General features: G+C 38.1%; 1 protein-coding gene across 1 annotated transcript in view; it reads left to right on the top strand.

Annotated features, from left to right (window-relative positions):
• The window catches only part of NEIL3 (nei like DNA glycosylase 3), a 47,598-nt gene that overhangs the window by 20,375 nt on the left and 8,059 nt on the right, over nucleotides 1–19,164 (top strand). The window contains exons 3-8 of the mRNA XM_001492688.6: nucleotides 3,282–3,416; nucleotides 3,724–3,937; nucleotides 6,358–6,432; nucleotides 8,049–8,215; nucleotides 16,687–16,856; nucleotides 18,334–18,754. Coding sequence (XP_001492738.4) covers nucleotides 3,282–3,416; nucleotides 3,724–3,937; nucleotides 6,358–6,432; nucleotides 8,049–8,215; nucleotides 16,687–16,856; nucleotides 18,334–18,754 — 1,182 coding nt within the window. The remainder of the gene's footprint in view (nucleotides 1–3,281; nucleotides 3,417–3,723; nucleotides 3,938–6,357; nucleotides 6,433–8,048; nucleotides 8,216–16,686; nucleotides 16,857–18,333; nucleotides 18,755–19,164) is intronic.

Below are 19,164 nucleotides of genomic sequence, written 5' to 3'. Positions count from 1 at the left end.
CCCCCAGGGACAGGTGGTATTTGCTTCTGCTTATCCTCAAGAGCAGTTCCCTTGGCCTGGGCCTGGTGGCAAAGGGTTTCCTGCCCTCCCCAGTGGCAGAGTGCTGTGTGCAAGACTTAGTGTGCGGGCAGGAGGTTTCCTGTTGCTCCTTCAGGCAGAGATGGCTTTTTATTTGTGCCTCTCCCTCGGCTACAGCAGCTTAAGATTTTTTAAGACTTATGCTTCGTGTGAGAGAAGTGTTCGAGAAGCACGCGGTTTCATGCAGACGAGTGCCCTGCCACCACGTGTGGCTCTTGCAGGTCCCCTGCCATGACTCTCATGTTTCTCGTGTGCGCCTAACTGGTGGACACCCGTGGAAAAGAGCTGACAAGACTCCTCTCCTCGTGTCTGGGGCTCCAGGAATTCTAAGCTGTCATACCGGCAACACGCAGTATTTAAAGTTTGTTGAAAATTATAGCTGTTTTCTCTTACCCATTTTTGCGGTAGCCGTCTCGTCCTCCTGTGTTCTGCCACAGGTGGAACAATTGGCATGTCTGTCTTTCCATGGAAGGGCTTGTCACTCTTTGGAACTTAGCTCACCTGGTGTCCTGCAACCTCATGTCTCTGATGGGCTCAAGAAGATTTGTGATTTTGTAAATACTGTGATTTTTCCCCCCTCGTTAGGGTGGGAGTTATGTTCACTTTTAAGTTCTATATCCTAAGTAGGAGCAGAACTTCCTTTTAAAACCATATCTTTTTATAATCTCTTTCTTTGAATTCCTAGCATCAGTTTTACAGTCATTATATTCAGCTGTTTTCTACTCTTTATTATCCTTAGGACACTGTTGACCGCTTGACAGTTGTCATAAGCAATTGCCTCCTTAGCAATGTGTAATTGTCATTAACGTGAACCTGTGACAATATCAGTGTTTATGCTATTTAAGCTTGCTTAAGGATGTTCGGATTATTCTGATAGCCTAGAAGAATGTGGCTGTTTAAAATAGTATCAGATCTTATTTATCGATTTGTTTTAGGAAGTTCTGTCTAACGAGAGGAATTTTCTTAAGATGTTTGGACATAATTTTTATATTAGAACTTTGGTTACAAGTGACAGAAGCTCAACTCAAACAAGTTCAATAATTATTTATTATTATAAGAATATGGGGTGTCTTGTGATCCCTGAAGATAATGCAGTTGGGCTTCTGGGGCACCTGGAAGCAAAGACTAAAAGCTATGAGGACTCTGCACTTCTTAACGCTGCTCCTCACTGAAACTGCCATAGTCTTCCTCTCTTCAGAGAGGCCTCTCAGCTTCCCTGGTGCCTGTGTTGGGAAATGTTCCCATAGACGGTTCCCATAGTAACCTCCCAACACTAACAGGAAACTGACACTCTGTGTCCCAAATCTGTAAATTCATCAGGAGAACTCTGATGAATCCAGCTTGGATACTGATGGATCCTGCTTGACTCAGGTGTCCATTCCTCCATTAAGTGTGTCAAAGGCACAGGATCTAAGGAAGGGACATCGACCACTCCAGGTTGGGTCTGATGCCCACTACTGGCAGGCAGAGTCATATTTTGCAGAGTGAATGATCTCAGGTAACCAATTGGGTTGAGGGAGAAGGGAGCTTGAGAGGATCAAGAGATAACAATAAGGGTCTAATAAAATTTTCCTGAGCTAGGTTGATTATAATGAGGAATCTTGAAAAGTAAATCTAACTCTTGAATGTCACTGTAATATGGGCCTGTGTCCTGGTCTAGAAAAGATCAGCGTGGCAATTGTTATAACATACAAGGTTTTACTGTGCCTCAGAAATGTTCATGATACTGATATATTTTTCTTAGTTTAAGATAAAGGGTATACTTAATAAACACAAAATTGGTTGGTTTGTTGAGGCTCAGTTGTCATAACATTTTGCTATTTAGTAAAAATAAAATAAATGAAAATAAAATTAAAAAGTTATTTTTATGTACATTTTACCCTAAATTGAACAGATTTTTAAGACCAAAAAAAGTCATACTTATTTGATTCAAGGTTCTTATTGGGGCTACTCCTGCATTTGAATCAGGTCTTAACCTTTGAGATTTTTTATGTGGATGCAGTTTCATTATAGAAAGTGATTTAGAATCTGCTTTATGAGCCATGCAGCTGAAAAGATTTTAGATATGATGGCTTCTGGGCATGACAGTTGTGCACCTTTCACTGGGGTTGAACCTCCATAAGCTAAATTATGGAGTACTTACAGGCACACATTTTTCCTGTCAAGAAGTGTGGGGCATGTAAAATGCATTTATGATTGATATTAGGGCACATAGAGTTTAAAACCCACATTTTTAAAGTTAGACTGGTTAACCTTGTACAATACTGTAACATGGTGCTCTGGAATTAGAAGCACAGAGCAGTAACATTTGCTGCCAAAAAAGCCATATTTATTAACTCAACAAAGCTATAAGGAGAAGGATTTGAAAGGCAGAACACAGTATTTCATCTTGAGAATCATTTTTGATCTTCATCATCAGAGGTCTCACAAAACCACTTTTTTTCTTTTTTTTTTTTACTGGACATACTAATCAATCCTATAAAAACTGAAAGGTTATGAATTTTTCATCACCGCATTGTGGCTTTCAAGTTAACTGTAAATATTTATAAATTTCCCTTCCCAATACATTTAGAGGTAGAAGAAAACAAAAAGAATTGAAGACAATAGCATTTTGACTTGTTCTCTTTTCTTTTGATATGTAAGGTTTTGCAAAAAAATTGTTTCATAGTGTATCCCAGAGCAGGGGAGAAGAAGAGTAAGTGCCTTAAACTGTAGATGTCATTTTGGAATAAGTAAACGTTTCCAATCCATCGTGGCTAGAAATAGGGAATTTGAACGTTAGGAGCTTTGTAGAGCTTATACAAACACACTATAGGCAATTTAAATTTAGCGTTATCTCATCCCAAGCCTTTGAATCTGAGAAAAAGCCGAGAGATGCTAGACTGTTCTGTAAATAAAAGATACTTCATCTGACAAGAAAAGAAGTGCGGCAGGATGTTTTCTTGGGCTTTTTGTTGGGGCCTTATTATTTCTCTAGGAATTTATTTTATTTGTGGGTTGAAAACTGATTCTTGCATCTTCTGGTTTTATAAGGAGACAAAGCCATAACAGAAAAACATATAATATTAGCTACCATTTTTTGCCCTTTAAAAGTGCCTATTCTGACTAATATTTGTTTGCATGTAATCCAGAAAGTGAAGGAATACAAATTTGATACGTGATATACTTTTTGCCACGCAAAAATGGGTTTGATTTTGTTTCAGGATTCATTTTGGAATGAAAGGCTCCATCATAATTAATCCACCTGAGGATAAAAAGAAAGATGGAGTTTCTCCTGTTTTTGAAGTGCAGCTCACCAAAGATCTGATTTGTTTCTTTGACTCATCAGTGGAACTCAGGTAAAAGATAAAAATAAAAGTACTTTAGGTGCAAAACTGTGGAGTTGGAGCTAAAATTTGGTTTGGGATGTCACATGTGGAAGTAAATAATAAGTAAAATTTTTAAAAGTGGTTTATAATTGATAAAACCTCATTTTAAAGGAGGCTTCAAATAATATAGTTTGTTAGGTTGTTCATTGTTCGGCTTTATAACTCTTATACTCTGATTAACCTAAAGTGTTTATATTTAGCAAAGCTCATGTTAAATGACACTTGGTGAAATTGTGACTAGATTCACGATTAATGTGTTTTGTATTCCTTTCTATAGAAACTCAACGGAAAGCCAACAGAGAATAAGAATCATGGGAGAATTAGATATATGTTCACCTAAATTTAGTTTCTCAAGAGCAGAAAGTGAAGTTAAAAAGCAGAAAGGACGGATGCTCTGTGATGTGTTAATGGACCAGAAAGTGTTGCCGGGGGTAGGGAACATCATCAAAAATGAAGCTCTCTTTGACAGTGGTCTCCACCCAGCTGTTAAAGTAGGTCATAGATATTTTCAAAATGATTTCTGTATTTTTAAATACTGTTATGGGACCAACATGGAGTACTTAAGTCTGCATTACAGTAACACAGTCTCCCCAAACAAACTTCAGGGGTCTTTGCTCACGTCAACTTCGCAACGAGGCCAACCCTGACCGCTTAAAATTGCGTGTGCGTCCCCTCCCCCCACTTCACACTCCCAGTTTTCCACAACTTCCTTTGCTTTTTATTTTCTCCATACCACCGATCACTTTCAAATATACCTAATATTTACTTTTCAAGTCTGTCTCCTCCTGCTAGATTGTGACCTCTTATGAGGATGGTGTCTGTTTTGGTCGTTGCTGTAGGCAAGCGTCTAGAATACAGTGTCTGGCACATGGTAGGCATCAAAGAAATATTTGTTGAATGTATGAATGAATGAAGTTCACAACTCTCTTTTTGTAGCTGGCATATTAAATTCACACTCTACACACACTCATATATTCCTATTTATAGCTCTTTGTGACGTTAGAAAAGGCTATTTCAGTAGAATGATAAGCATAGAAGTCAGGGAGTGGGGACTAAGGAAGAAGTGATCAGTGAGGAAATGGAAACAAAGTTTAGAGTGCTTGTTAAAAGAGCTTAGATGGGGCAAAGGGAAAATATTTGGCAGCTAGAGGGAGATATCAGGACAAGGACTCAGTTTTGTTGTTGTTTTCTTGTTCTTCTGCTGGAGAGACACAAACTCATTTATATATTGAGAAAAAAAAAAAACTCATGCTGAGGGAGAAGTTAAAATTGTAGAAAAGAGAATGGTGATTAATAGGACAAAGTTGTGAGAAGGTCAAACCCAGGTAGAAGGATACATATATTTTAGTTTCCAGGGCAGAAATCTACATTAGGGCTTTTATCTAGACCCAGATATTCTCTGTTAACTACATTGTTTTTTCCATGAATCCAAAGATACTTTTTTATTTTGTGTAGTTATTTCCTAGCTACTTTTCGTAAAATCCAAATCAGTGGGAAAGAAGTTTTAAAAGAAAACAGTTAATAGCAGTTCTAGATTAGGTTGGGCTTTTTGACTCTTGGAACAAGTTAGTCAAATTTCTGTAATATGGGAATATTGAAGCAGAATTTTAACGAGAATGAGCTTTTTAAAATCACCTAAACCTCCATGGAACAGGTTTTTTAAAGAAAACTTGACAGAACTCAGAGAATTGTTACCCAGAGTATTGTTACCATTATCTGTGATAAGCTGAGAATTTACTTTGTATCTGTACATCCAGCCAGCCACTCATCTAGTAAAAGATCGTTTGCCCATAGTATCTGGGGTTTAAATAAAGACATTTCTGAAGCTTAGCTATGAACCCCCTAAAAGCACATGTACAGTTATTGAAAAAGTACAGTTTAACATTTCAAGGTGTGACTTGATATAAGATGTGGTAAGAAATAAATGAGTTTTAGAAGTACACATGTTTTAAACTTTAAATAATTGAAAAAATATATAATACTTTTATAAAGATTATGTTGATTAAGTGATTTTAGATTTTACGGTCACTGATAAATTAGTTTCTATTGTATATAGATATATACATGCAACAAAACTTAATTCATCAGACAGAATTTCTTCTGGAATTACCATGGAAACCACATGCACCAAATGATAATTAATTCTGTAAGGGTAGAATTACGAGATTTATGCCAGGCTGTGTCACAGAAAAATTCTTTCAGTAAGGTCTGTTTCTTTCTTCTTCCATGTCTTAACAAGTACTTTGATATTAATACATGTATATAAATTCACATCTTTTTAAAGTGTGATAGTGACCTTGATAGTCATCTACTTCTCTGCCCACTTTTTCCTCCCTTCCTTCTTTCTGTTTTTTTTCTTTCTTTCCTTTTCTTTTTTTGCAAATCCAGCAAGACTTTTCTAGGTGGCTGATAAACAACGCTGGGACTTTGAAGATGTCTGATAAAGAATAGATATTCAATAAATACTTGAACTTAGAATTAAAATTTATAAATAAGAATGGTATTTTTTATGTGTAGTACTATCTCTTAAAAATAAAACCACTGTTGGGGTGGACCCGGTGGCTTAGCAGTTAAAGTTGCATGCTGCACTTCAGTGGCCTGGGATTCACTGGTTCAGATCCCAGGCGCAGACCTACACACCGCTTATCGAGCCATGCTGTGGCAGGCGTCCCACATAGGAAGTAGAGGAAGATGGGCACAGATGTTAGCTTAGGACCAATCTTCCTCAAAAAAATAAAATAAAATAAAACCACCGTTTAATGACACTGAATAGGTGTATGAGAAATTGAGTTCTAGAAGATTGGCATTATTTAAATCTATTTACAGTTTTCTTATAACTGGCAAGTGGTATTATTTTTCTACAGTAATGAACAAATTATCAGACTGTCCTCAGTTGTTTTTCTATTTTAAGGTTTGCCAGTTAACAGATGAACAGACCCATCACCTTGTGAAAATGATACGTGATTTCAGCATTCTTTTTTACAAGGTAAGAGCAAAAATTTTTCAGCTATGTAAAATTGTCACTTGTTTCCCTTTCCATTGCACCAGAAATATTAAGGCTGTATATGGCCATCTAGTGGTGAGAGTGTAGAGGTACAATGAGAGAGCGACATGTCATGGGCATAATGAACATCTTGAAGTTGTAGGTCGTAGATCAAACCAAACTTGTCTGACTATAATTACATTAAATTATCTTTATACTAAGTTGGGGAACAACTATGTTAACGTTTTGCTTAAACTATTGTCCTATTTTTGGACATATAAAGGTAAAATATGGAAAGCCTGGAGAGAGACTCAATACTTTGGGATAGACTGGATTCAATCAGATTTTGCCACTTACTATCCTCGTGGTTTAGATTATTTAGAAAACTTAATTTACTTTCTTCAGCTGTAAAATGGGATAATAATATTTCTCTATCTACCACAAAGACTGTTTTGAGAATGAAATAAGTACTTGCTAAACTGTAAGTTTCGAAAGTTGTATATATGCATATACATATATATACATAAATAGAGTTCAGTAAGCACATTTTATCTTTTAAACAAGGCATCATAAATATGTCTGTTTTTTTCTCTGCAGTCCATTTTCTTTATTTAAAATGTTTATTTTTACTATGTTCATAAAGGCAGATATTGTAGAATTCTTCATTAATGGGTGCAAAGTGTTAATGGACCTCTTGCTTTATATATGCCCAGAGTATCTGTGGCATTCCAATATTACATATGCTCACTATTCTTCCAGGGAAAGATGGTTATAAACAGCTACCCATTTTCTTCCCAGATTAAGTTGGGTATTTCAATACTTTACTTAAATTAATATAAATTGTTTGTGTGATTTTCAACTTATATATGGTGAGCCATATTTCTGGGCTTTTAAATTTTCACACTGCTGATATAAACCCAAGATATTCTCTTTCTTTAAATGTATGTGAGCTTTAAATGTATGTGCTTTAAATGTATATAAGTAGAATAAAACTGTGACAGAGAATATCAAAATGTCTTTTGAAATAGAACTTTTATAGCAAAAATGGAACATGTTCTCTCTTAGGATGGCATTTGAATTTTTATTTTCTTTTTTAGTGAATCTCTAAGATTAAAAAGAAAAAACTGTCCTTTGTCAGGTCAACAAAGAAAATGATCTTGTTAAATTTTTCCCCCAGAAATAAATTTCTTGGCTGTTGAAACAAAGCAGGCAGCTTCAGTGTTCTAAAAATAATCAAATTTAAAGCTAATCTAGTCTTTTTCTTATAAGCACATAATTATGTTAATTTAAAAAAACTTAAAAGCATGAAAGACATTTTAAATTATAGAACTTTTATATCCCATTTAGATAAGAGGGTAAAGCTATGCAAACAACAATTTTAAATACTAATAAGTTAATAAATAATGAGAATTATTTCACACAAATCTTACTTGACAAATATTGCTGAATCTTGTCAATACCCTTTTCTCAGATGAAAGAAAAGATTATATGGACATATGTACAAACAAATTTTTAGCAAATTATTTTCAGAAATGACTTTTAAGAATTTGTCTGGCTCCTTAGCAACACTGTTTTATAGATAACATTATAACGCTCTTTGTTTGTTTCTTTGTTTTTAGTGCCGTAAAGCAGGATGTGCCATCTCTAGACACTATAAGGTTTACAAGCGTCCTAATTGTGGTCAGTGCTGCTGCAAAATAACAGTGTGTCGCTTAGGGGAGAATCACAGAATGACATATTTCTGTCCTCACTGTCAAAAAGAAAATCCTCAACATGTTGACATATGGTGAGATATCTAATTCAAAGGTATACTATTTGCCCTAATTCTCTAACTAAAAGCCTATTAATAAGAGGACATAACTGAATAATTATCAGGCTATTAAAGGGAGGACATAACTCAAAAGTATTTGAACCCTTGGAAGGAAATAGTAAATAACATCATCAAAGAACCAGAATGAGCCAAAGATGATTTATGACCCAGTTCTGAATTCAGGAGAAAATCTGTAGCTCAGGTGTGAATATCCAGCCTTTGGCTTTAATCTTGTTTGTCAAGTGATTACCAGGAGGTGTAGGTATGTCAATAATTAGAAAAATGCAACTATCTTCATAAGTTTTTCCTTCATCTAGAAATAATATTATAAAACACGAGCAAGGTCTCTTTATAGAATTTATGTCTTGTTAGTAAAACAACTGACTGCCTTAAACGCATGTGTGGTGATTCTGCTAGTGACTGAATATGTCTGTTCCAATTGTGCATTCCAGAATTGGGGACACAACCACAGCATGGGTTCAGGGACCCACTGGACCCACTGTGAAATCAACTTGAGCTAAACCTCCGTGGATCATGTGACCTCCCTAAGCCCCTACTCTGGGGGAGCACAGGGATGTTTTGGGTCTGCTGGGATTAGTGTCAGTTCGGAACCAGTGACCAATAGTCCCCGAAAGGCTTAATTATTTCCTTTTCCCCAGTGTACACTTACCCTGGTAAAAGGCCACAGGTCCCTTTGGGGAAGGCTGGGAGAAATATTAACAATATAAAGGAGCTGTGTTAGAAGCCAAATAACCAGTACAGACAGAAGAAGCACATTGAATGCTACAAGAGTTCAGCAATGTTAGAGGTTTATATGTACACAAAAGGATGGGAAGATCTCATAGAAAAAGTGTGATCTGAAGTTTACTTTAAAAAGATAGACTTTTGGTTAAGTAAATGATAAAACAGACCTTATTTAACCAGAAGGAAGGAGCATGGCCACAAACTTTGAGTCGTTGATAAACATGGCGTGCTGGAGGGATGATGGGAACACTGGGCAAGGCAAGCTGTTGAACAGTAAAAGCTAGTTTTACACATGGGATGGGATAAACTAGTAGGAATCGTTAGTTCTTCCAGGAATGGTTAATGTCCTGCCTAAATCAGTGGCTTAGGGACTTTTAGTTGCTTGTAGCATAGTTAGGATGGAAAATGAAGAGACTTAACAACACATGTGAAGAAGGTAGTGCAGTGGGATGGGTGAGAGATGGTTACCAGGCCTGTGGGCAGGACACTGGAAATGGAGAAGGACCTAGGTACTTTAATTAAAAATTCTAAACAGTCAACAAGAATTGTGGCAGGTTTCGTATGTAGGACAATGCAAAAAGTTTCAGACTCAAATAATAGAAATTTTACCTTTATGGATCTGGGAAAGTTGGGATAGAGTGGAAAAGATAAGTAGAATTCTGATAGGTGAAGTAAAATGGGGTATCTGGAAGAGATGTCTTTTGGGCCACATTACGTGGTGGGAGATAGTGGCTTGAGGTTTATCAGCACGGTGTTGTTTGTTGAAGTATTAAAACAAGATCAGGTTGTTGAGAAAGGAGCTTCAGGGAATATCCATTCCTACAGAGGAGGAGGAAGAGTAAACAAAGGAAACAAAATGAGGGGCCAGCCCGGTGGTGCAACAGTTAAGTGTGCACGTTCCTGCCTCGGCGGCCTGGGGTTCGCTGGTTCGGATCCGGGGTGTGGACCTATGCACCGCTTATCAAGCCATGCTGTAGGAGGCGTCTCACATATAAAGTAGAGGAAGATGGGCACAGATGTTAGCTCAGGGCCAGTCTTCCTCAGCAAAAAGAGGAGGATTGGAAGCAGATGTTAGCTCAGGGCTAAACTTCCTCAAAAAAAAAAAAAAAAAAATATGGTTGGAAGTGGAGGACAAGCAGGGAAGTACCTGGCTGTGTGGGATCTTGGGAGAAGGGAGGCGCCGTTTTGTCTGTGGAGCGGTCAGGACCGTGGAATGAAGATGATGTGCAGTGAGGATCCCTATTTATGTCTCCATAAATGGATCTGCAGCTGTCTCTTTTTCCCTCCCTGCCCCTGTGTTTCATTTCCTTCATCACTCATCTTGTTCTCAATACTTTTCTCTAACCCACTCCATATCCGCTTCTCTCAGCTTCTTCACCTCATCTTACTATTGTAGAGACCTGAAATATGTTTGGATAACTTATTATATTTATTCTACATATTTATGGTTTCCTTATTTTTAATATTATAGGTGTACATTTGTATGACCAAATGTGTATAATACAGTATCTGGCGGATAGAAGACATTCAATATATACTGTCTACTGAATAAATGATTAATAATGCTCTATATTTGTTTTCTATGAATTGATAGTTTTGGGGACTAAAAAAAAAATCCTTATTCTTCCAAATCATTCAAATAAATATGTTATTTATCATATAAATAAGATAATAGTCAATTCCAAAGGGTTTTTGGGAACTAAGGTTTTAGAAACTATGGCTCCCTGGAGGAGACTTGGGGGTCCCCCATGATTTAGGGGAGGCCGTGGAGTCCCTCCTTCCCTCCAACCTTGTTCTGTTTTGTATGTTGGCATTCAGCTTAAGACTTTGGCAAAACAACTGTATGTCACAAAATAAATGTATGTATAATAAAACATTTGAAAACCAGTAAATTTGCCCTATTTTTATAGATTTCTGTGACTAAGTATATTCCATTCATTTTCTGCATGAGTATTTGAACACTTTTTGTGTTGACTAAATGTTCTCATTTTAATTTAAAGTCATTTCAAATTAAGTTATAATGAAAAGCCCATTAGCCATGACCTAAAGCCTCACGTTCCTTCAATCGCTAAAAGTGCACTTAACTTCTTCACGAAGTCCTGCCCCAATTTGCCTGTTTTTATTGATCACCCCACACTTTGAATAACCATACCGTTTATTGTTGGCTCTTCATTATATACTAGCTAGCATAATTTATGTATGTGAGTATTGTTTCCTTGAGGGGAAACTTTTGTATTATTCTTTCTTTTCCTTTACTAGAGTCTTTATTTTATGAAAAGAATTTTAATTTTTTAAAGTATTTGTTATTTACTTTCTTTATTAGAGTGTACTGTATGTCAGGTACTGGGAATACCAAGGCAAAATAGAATACAGCCACTCACAGCACTCAAAGATCTAATGTGGGGAGTAAATGAGTAAATAGATCATTAAACCCCATGATGGAAGTGCTGTAAATGGGTCCATTTGTGCTAATGGCAATGGAAGTGTATCTAAAGGAGGCAGCACTTAAATCTACGTGGGAAGAACAAGGAAGTCTTTCTGGAGGGACATGACAGTTGAGCTTAGTGTGGAAGGAAATAGGAGTTCGTCAAAGACAAGAGGCAGGACAGGGATTTCCCGGGAGGGAAGATGGCAGCTGACTAAGTGCGTGGAGGAAGCGCCTCGTGCGTTTGGGAACTGCACGAAGGGGAGGGTGTTTGGTTCCCATGTGTACAAAGACATATTCGGTTCTCTAAACACCTTGGAGTTTGGAAATGTGTTGAGACTTTGTTGCTAGTTAATGAGAATTTGGTGTTGTTTGCAAACTAATTCTTAGGGCTGGTCTGACCTGGCGGAGACTTTTGAGGGGGGTTGGATCAATTACAGGGCACTTGGGAGACCCGAGGAAAATCTGTGGTGGGTTAATCCTGATAGGATAGCCTTGTTTGGGGAACAGAGTTTGCTTACGTAGCTGTCCATGTTTGAAAGCGTCACTTAAAAGGGATTCTTTTGCCTACAATGAAAGAAACCCAACTCAACTCATCTTAAACTAAAATATAAATTTATGGGTCCTGTAGCCAAAATGAATATTGGGGTAACTCACAGAATTAATGGGAAAGCTATAAATACCCAAGTCTCAGGGGCTGAAAGCCATGAAGGCGACCTTGCCTGGGCTCTCAATGGATAGACCAACTGGAAAGAATAAAGGCAGGTCTAAGCTGCTTCCTGCCTAGGCCTCTCATTTCAAGCCTCACGGTAGTAAATTCTTTCTGGTGTCAATAGAAGACCACTTTCTGGAGGGCTTCTGGGAAGTGCCGGTGCCCCGTGAATGAGGAAGGGATCAGAGCAGACGGGATAGCAGTTGATTCAGTTGAAATAGAAGTTGTACAGCAGCTGGGAAGTTCTTTTTATTCAAACCTTCCTTTAAATGCTACTTTATTTTACATAACTTTCATTTCATTTCATTAACATTTACAGTGGTGTGTTAAAAAAAATAATCTGTTTTGTTTAGACAAAGAAAAATCAGTCACTTCTCATTCTAGTAACTGGTCTCCATTGAGAAATGCAAAGATTCCTTAGAGACACTGCCATCCCCGACCTGTTCTGATACCTTTGGTTTCTGAGCCGAAAGCCGCTTCCCATTACCCACCTTGAGGTGATGTGCAATTGTATTTGAATCTGGTGGTGTTTGCAATCACTGAGGGTGTGCATGGAGAGAAGCAAGGAAGGTCCAGGAGAGAGCCCGGAGATGACCTTAACTTTGGTGAACCAAAGAAGAAATGGAGCCCATGGAAGAGAGGTGGGAAGTGGGTGAGAGAGTGAAACTGAGGGAGTTAAACAGGGTGGGGCTTGAGGAAGGGCCACTGCATTTGACAACTGAGAAATCATGGTGATCTTCCAGAAGGCAGTTTCAATCGATATGTAGGGGCAAAATTCATTCGTTAAACTGATATTTATAGAATATTCGTAGAATTCTTTATTCCAGGGGGAGATCTTTTTAAAGAAAACCTATGTGTACATGTATGTCCAAGGTATCGGACACTGATAAGCAGTGCTCTGAAGAAACATCAACCACAGTGGGGGGACAGAGAGCGACAGGGAAGTTCATCTTCAACAGGTGGGTCAGATAAAGTCCCTGAGGAGACTTTTGAAAAGATCAGATGACTTGGAAAGATTTGGGGATGGGGAGAAGACACGAAGCCTGGGAAGCATGACGCCTCTAATGTGTTCCAGGAAGAGAAAGAAGGCAAGAGGGACTGTGACCAGAGCAGAATGACCAGGGAGCAGAGAGAGCTGCTCAGCTGGGCAGGGACCAGAACGGGTGGAGCCTGGTTGGCCATGACAAGAAGTTTTGATTTTATCCAAGTGCGATGGGATGCCTTTGGAGGGTTATGAACAGGAGAGAAATCACTGACTTAGATATGAAAAGATCATTCTGGCTACTGTGGGGCTTATTGATGTTGAGTGTGCTGGGAAGCCGTCGGAAGGTTTGGAGCAGAGTAGTGACGTAAACTAACCTGAGTTTTCTGAGGATCATTGGGGCTGCAGTGCGGGCAAGTGACTGTAGTGTAACAGAATGAAGGAATGACATCTGGTACCCTCAACAGTAGTGCCAGTAGTGTGGATGGTGACATGAAAGAGAGTGAGGTGGTAAAAAAATGATTGACTTTAGGATATTTTTAGAAGCTAAGATAGGGCTAAGGGCTGAAACGTATACAATTTATGGGGCTTTCTTGGTGAAAGAGGATAAAAAATTATGAAGACAAAGTTTGGTCCCATTGTGAATATTTAGAATGAGAAATCACAACAAATTATAATTTTTAAATACACAGACATCAGAAAAAAATAAGATATTAGTTAACTACCTGACCCAACTATGTAATGGCTTTCTTCCATGTTTTGGCTGCATACTCCTTGCCTTGTCATATGGCCACCAACAATATTATTATATTATTACTGATAGGTTAGAAAATTGCCTTTTAGCTTCGGTTAGCTGTTGATAATGGCACATTTCTCACTTCCCCAAAGTATTTGGCTCAAGCACTGCTTCTTTGTAAGGAAGCCCTCAGAGAAGTGCTTCTTAAACACCAGAGTGCACCAGAATCTCCTGGAGGGCTTGTTAAAACACACATCGCTGGGCCTCACTCCCAGAGTTGCTGATTGAAAGGTCTAAGGAGGGGCTGAGAATCTGCATGTCTAACAGGTTTCCACGTGGTGCTGATGCTGCTGGTCTGAGGACCTTACTCTGAGAACCGCAGCCCCTGGCCCTCCCTCCGCTGCTGGACCTCCCTCAGCCACCTCTGACTTTCCATCTCTACCACGCTGTTCATGGATTGGTGACAAAAGGGTGCACGTGTTGAAGGGCCTTACAGCCTGGGTCATAATAGCCCCTGAGCAAAGAATCGAGCAGCATCTTATTCAGATCCTTCTCCGGGAAGTTGAAGACAGTCCAGCTGCTCCTTAACCCCACCAGGGCACACTGTCCCTGGGCACTAAGTAGATGCAAGGGGATGCTGGTGGTGCATGAGCCTTGCCTAGAAAGAACCCCAAGACTGACTCTACCAACAGTGCTCTCAACCGCCAGCGTGCAGCAGGAGTTACTGCTTCTATTTTCCACCCTCCCCACCCCGGTCCCTAGCGGAGAACACACCAAACCATGGAAGCTTCATTAGTGTCTGGTAAATTTGCCTCCTCAGCAGAGCCTACAGGATTTGCTGATGGATTGGATGTGGGATGTGAGGGTAGGGAGTGTTAAGGACGCCTCATAGTTTTATGACCTGATCAGTGGAGTGCATGGTGGTGCCATTTACTGACATAAGACAAACTAGTAGAGTTGCCGATTCGGGGGAAGGGCGATAATATTATTTGTACTAGTTTCCTGTGGATGCCATAATAAATTACCTCGAACCTGATAGCTTAAAGTAACAGAAATTTATTCTCTTGCAGTTCTGGATGCCAGAAGCTCAGCATTGGTTTGAGTGGGCCACAGTTAAGGTGTGGGCGGGCAGCGCTCCCTCCAGCAGCTCTAAGGGAGAATCCATTCCTTACCTTTTCCAGCTTCTGGTGGCCACCAGTGTTCCTTCATTTGTGGCCCCATCATTCCAGTCTCTGCCTCTGTGGTCACATTGCCTTATCTTCTTCCTTGTTTATCAAGTCTCTCTCTGCCTTTCTCTTGTGAGGACACTTGTGTTTGGGTTAAGGGAACATCCAGAAAATCCAGGATAATCTCCCTATGTCAAGATCCTTAATTCCATCTGCAGAGATCCTTTTTCTCTATAAATTAATGTGTATGAGTTCCTAGGATTATGACCTGGTATCTTTGGGAGGCCAATATTTAGTCCACTACCCGCATGTTGAGTTTGAAATTCCTGTTGCACATCCAAATGGAGATTGGAAAGAATTTATTAGTAGGTAATTAAGAAATTGGACAGTAAGGAAAAAATATTTCCAAAGCTTCTATATGTAACAATAAATATCCCCTAATGGTTAGTGACATCTATAGGATAGAAGATGGAAATAGTGAAAAGTTGGAGCACATTGAAAATCTGAAGGTCCTTTAAATTGTATTTACTTAATAATGAATAAACACATCATGCTGCCTTTTAGAGCAAGTAGAGGGCAGGAATTAGGTCCATTAAACAAATCTACAGAATGTCTGGTGTTCCGTAGGAATGGGAAACATTGAGTGGCATTAAAAGTCAAGGTAAGGAAAGATAAGAGAAGCATAATGAGATGTGTCTCACTTTCAGACTTTCTGATCTATTTATTATTTAACCAGACAAGCCTGAATTTAAAACTGGTCTAATTATATGTAAGGAGCAAAATGTTACAGAGACAGTCTACCTTTGAAAGTCAAAGAACTCACGTTCTGAAATGTGAGTTACCCACCTTTTACCTAAAGAGCTTTTTTCAACGTTAATGTTTGGAGTCATGAAAGGAATTCATGATATCAATATAGTTGCCTAACCTCGTGATACACTCTACAGACCAGAGCTGCGCATTAAAGAGTAGGACTTTATCAGAGCTTTATAAAGGCCTTTTGTGTAACAATAAAGAATTCAATTAAGAATTCCAGGTAGAGAATCATGATTTACGTTCGTGGCCAAAAATCGGGTTTGGTTTTCTTGTTTGCTTACTAATCTATTAATTAGATATCGAACGTGAAACAGTTTTACCTGAAGGGAAATTACACGAGGATAGATATCTTTTTCATTATTGTAGATCAACTAATCGATCTAGTGCTTAGTAGATAACTGTTGAGAAATTCTGGAAGCACATGGAGTTTTCAGGGCACATGTAGTAAATGTAGAACTTTTCTCATTTTACTTTCAGTGTTCTAATTTCTGCATAACTCTTTTCTCCCCCGTAATCTGGTTGAACAGAGACAGTTTAGTTTTGCTTTGGGAAGAGTACCGCTTACTTAAAACATTATTTGAGAAATGCTTCCTAGTGGTCATGTCAAATATTTTTAGTTGATTTGGAAAAAAAAAACAACTCTTTGACTCTAAATAAAAACTTTTATTTGTTACTTCTGTCTTTAACCGCAGTCAGCAGGGCCCAAGTGAAAACATTTTATTCTGGGATAGAACTTCCAAGCAATAATAATAATAAATAATAGTATTTGGATATTAATCGTTCTGTAATTGTTTCTAAAATACCCTGAATGTGTAAGAACAAGGCAATAATAACAGTGTTAATGATTAACTTTAAAAATCCTTTTCTAGCAAGCTGCCAACAAGAAACAGTACAATCTCTTGGACATCTAGCAGAGACGATCATCTTATGGACCACGTGGCTCGGAAATCTGAAGAGCAGTGGACATGTGTGGTCTGTACGCTAATAAATAAGCCTTCTTCTAAGGCCTGTGATGCTTGCCTGACTTCAAGGCCTGTTGGTAAGACTGGATTTTGATTCTGAGTCCATTTCTTTTCAAAGAGAGTTAATTCTACAATGTCAGGTAGATATCTTGTTCCATCTTGATATTTTATAACTAAGTAAAACGACTTCCTTTCTGAAAGGTTTAAAGGAATTGCCAGCCTTTGCCTGTAAACCATGCTAATATACTGTGACTACTTCTTTTTTAAATAGGGAGAAGAAGCATACTTGTGTTGAAAGAGTATGTGCCTTTGTATCTCAAAAAACTGAGATGATCACATCTGTTCTCTACTGTTTCTAATGAATTATTCAATAAAGCTTTGTTTTATGCAGATTTCAGCAACTTTTGAGTTTGTTATTCAGTCCAAGTGTTTCATAAATTGAAAGCGAGGATTTCTGTAAGAATATCTTTGCAGGTGGAATAGAAAAATGCTGAACTTTTTCTCTTCTTTATCCTTCCTACCCCTTGTTATTAAAATCCTTACTCAGACAATTGTACTGATTTCATTGAAATCCTTCAAAATAACTCTTTATAGCTCACAATTTCATGCGTTCAGAGAATGTAAAACGTCGGAGGAAACCTGTGATTAAGAACCATCTCATTGATGCGGCTTCTATTGTGTTCTCAAAGGGTTCTTTCTTTCTTCAATTAGAGATGAGAAAGTTCAGTCTTGACTTATGGACCCCCGCACTGTGTTCGCTGTCATATTGTGTTTTGTTCTCTGGGCCAGAAAAGCAGGCATTGCCCTCTGCACAGCTTTGCTGGTAACAGAAGGACTCTACCTCCTGTTTCTCTCCCTCCCTCTTGAGTGTCATTCAAAAGAGAGCCCTCCGAAAACCACAGTCTGAGTTTCCACATTTATCGCAACATTCTGAAATGCCTTCACACATCTCATTAACTATTTTTTTGTTATTTTTTCTGCGTATGAAAGACATGTATCTTAACTACAATTGAGAATATATTCCAGCACAGATTCCAAAATCCTAAGATACTTGGTTGAAATGTAGCTAATAAATGTCAAGTCTTTGTAATTCTTCTTTACCTATTTTAAATAAGCCTGTCACTTGGTCTTGTCATTCATAGAACATTCCTGATGATCTAGATATAGGCCTCTGACTACTGATCGGAAGCATTATGGAATATTACCTCTTAATTACCACTGCTTTAATACTTTACATAATAATAACAAAACTGATAGCTGAATAAGCTTCAAATGCTTAAACATATTATGAAGCAAATGTAAATCTTTGTTAAACCCACCTCTGGTTCCCTATAAGTTGTTGAAATTTTGCGCTTTCTATAATACTTCATTTTTAACTGGAGGGTGGTTAATTCCCAAGCTGAATGGCCCAAGCTAACTTTGTGTCATTAGTTCTATGTATTAGTTCAGTGTAATAAGTGAACTAAATGTTCTAATCAAATAAAAAGATGTTTCAAATAGTCAATATATTATATTCCTAAGAATACTGCAGAATTTACTTCTCTCTCCTTCCAGATTCAATACTCAAGAATGAAGACAGTTCTATTGCCTATAGCCACTTAGTGAAATACCCTTGCAATAGCTTCGGAAACCCAAATACAGAAGTGAAGATCAACAGGAAAACTGCCTTTGGAACTACAACCCTTGTCTTGACTGATTTTAGCAATAAATCCAACGCTTTGGAAAGGAAAACGAGCCAAAACCAGACGCTAGATGGGGAGTTTCAAAACTCTTCTCCTACCAACGTCTGTCTTCGTGATACACCACACCCCTCCAAGGAGAGAAAGAACTGTGTAACTCAGCTATCTAATGAAGTCAGCGTAACACCTGCAGTCTGCTCTCCATCCAAATTATTTAGTCCAGCATATAAAAAACTGAAAAGAGCGCCCTCCTCATCACCAGATCTCAAAAGTCACAACCGTGGATTTCCCAACAGGTATGCTGTTTCTAACCTTAATCTTTAAGGTATTTGCGTTAAGCTTTAACACAGCAAAAAAATCATCAATTGCTGAGAAAGTTGAATTGATTTTGATCATGTAAACCAAACCCTGAAAGTCTATTATGGTAATTTGCTTCCCTTGCCTTCTCTAGCTTATAGTGTTAGAGAAGGGAAGGAAAAACACAATTTCCAACAGCTATAAAAAATTATTTTTTTTCTCACTATAACCATATTACATGCTCAATAAAGAATATTTGGAAAATATTGGAAAGTATAAAGAATAATCTTACTGGTTGTCAATCACCACTGTTGGCATTTTTTTGTATTTCCTTCCAACGTAAGATGCTTCTAAAAGGGAAATTATCATTCATAATAGTTTAGTAAGTGTCTTCTAAAGAGAGGGATGT

Source organism: Equus caballus, chromosome 27, assembly GCF_041296265.1.
Source record: "Equus caballus isolate H_3958 breed thoroughbred chromosome 27, TB-T2T, whole genome shotgun sequence".
In the NCBI taxonomy this organism is placed as follows: domain Eukaryota; kingdom Metazoa; phylum Chordata; class Mammalia; order Perissodactyla; family Equidae; genus Equus; species Equus caballus.
This window is presented reverse-complemented; position numbering and strand designations above follow the sequence as displayed.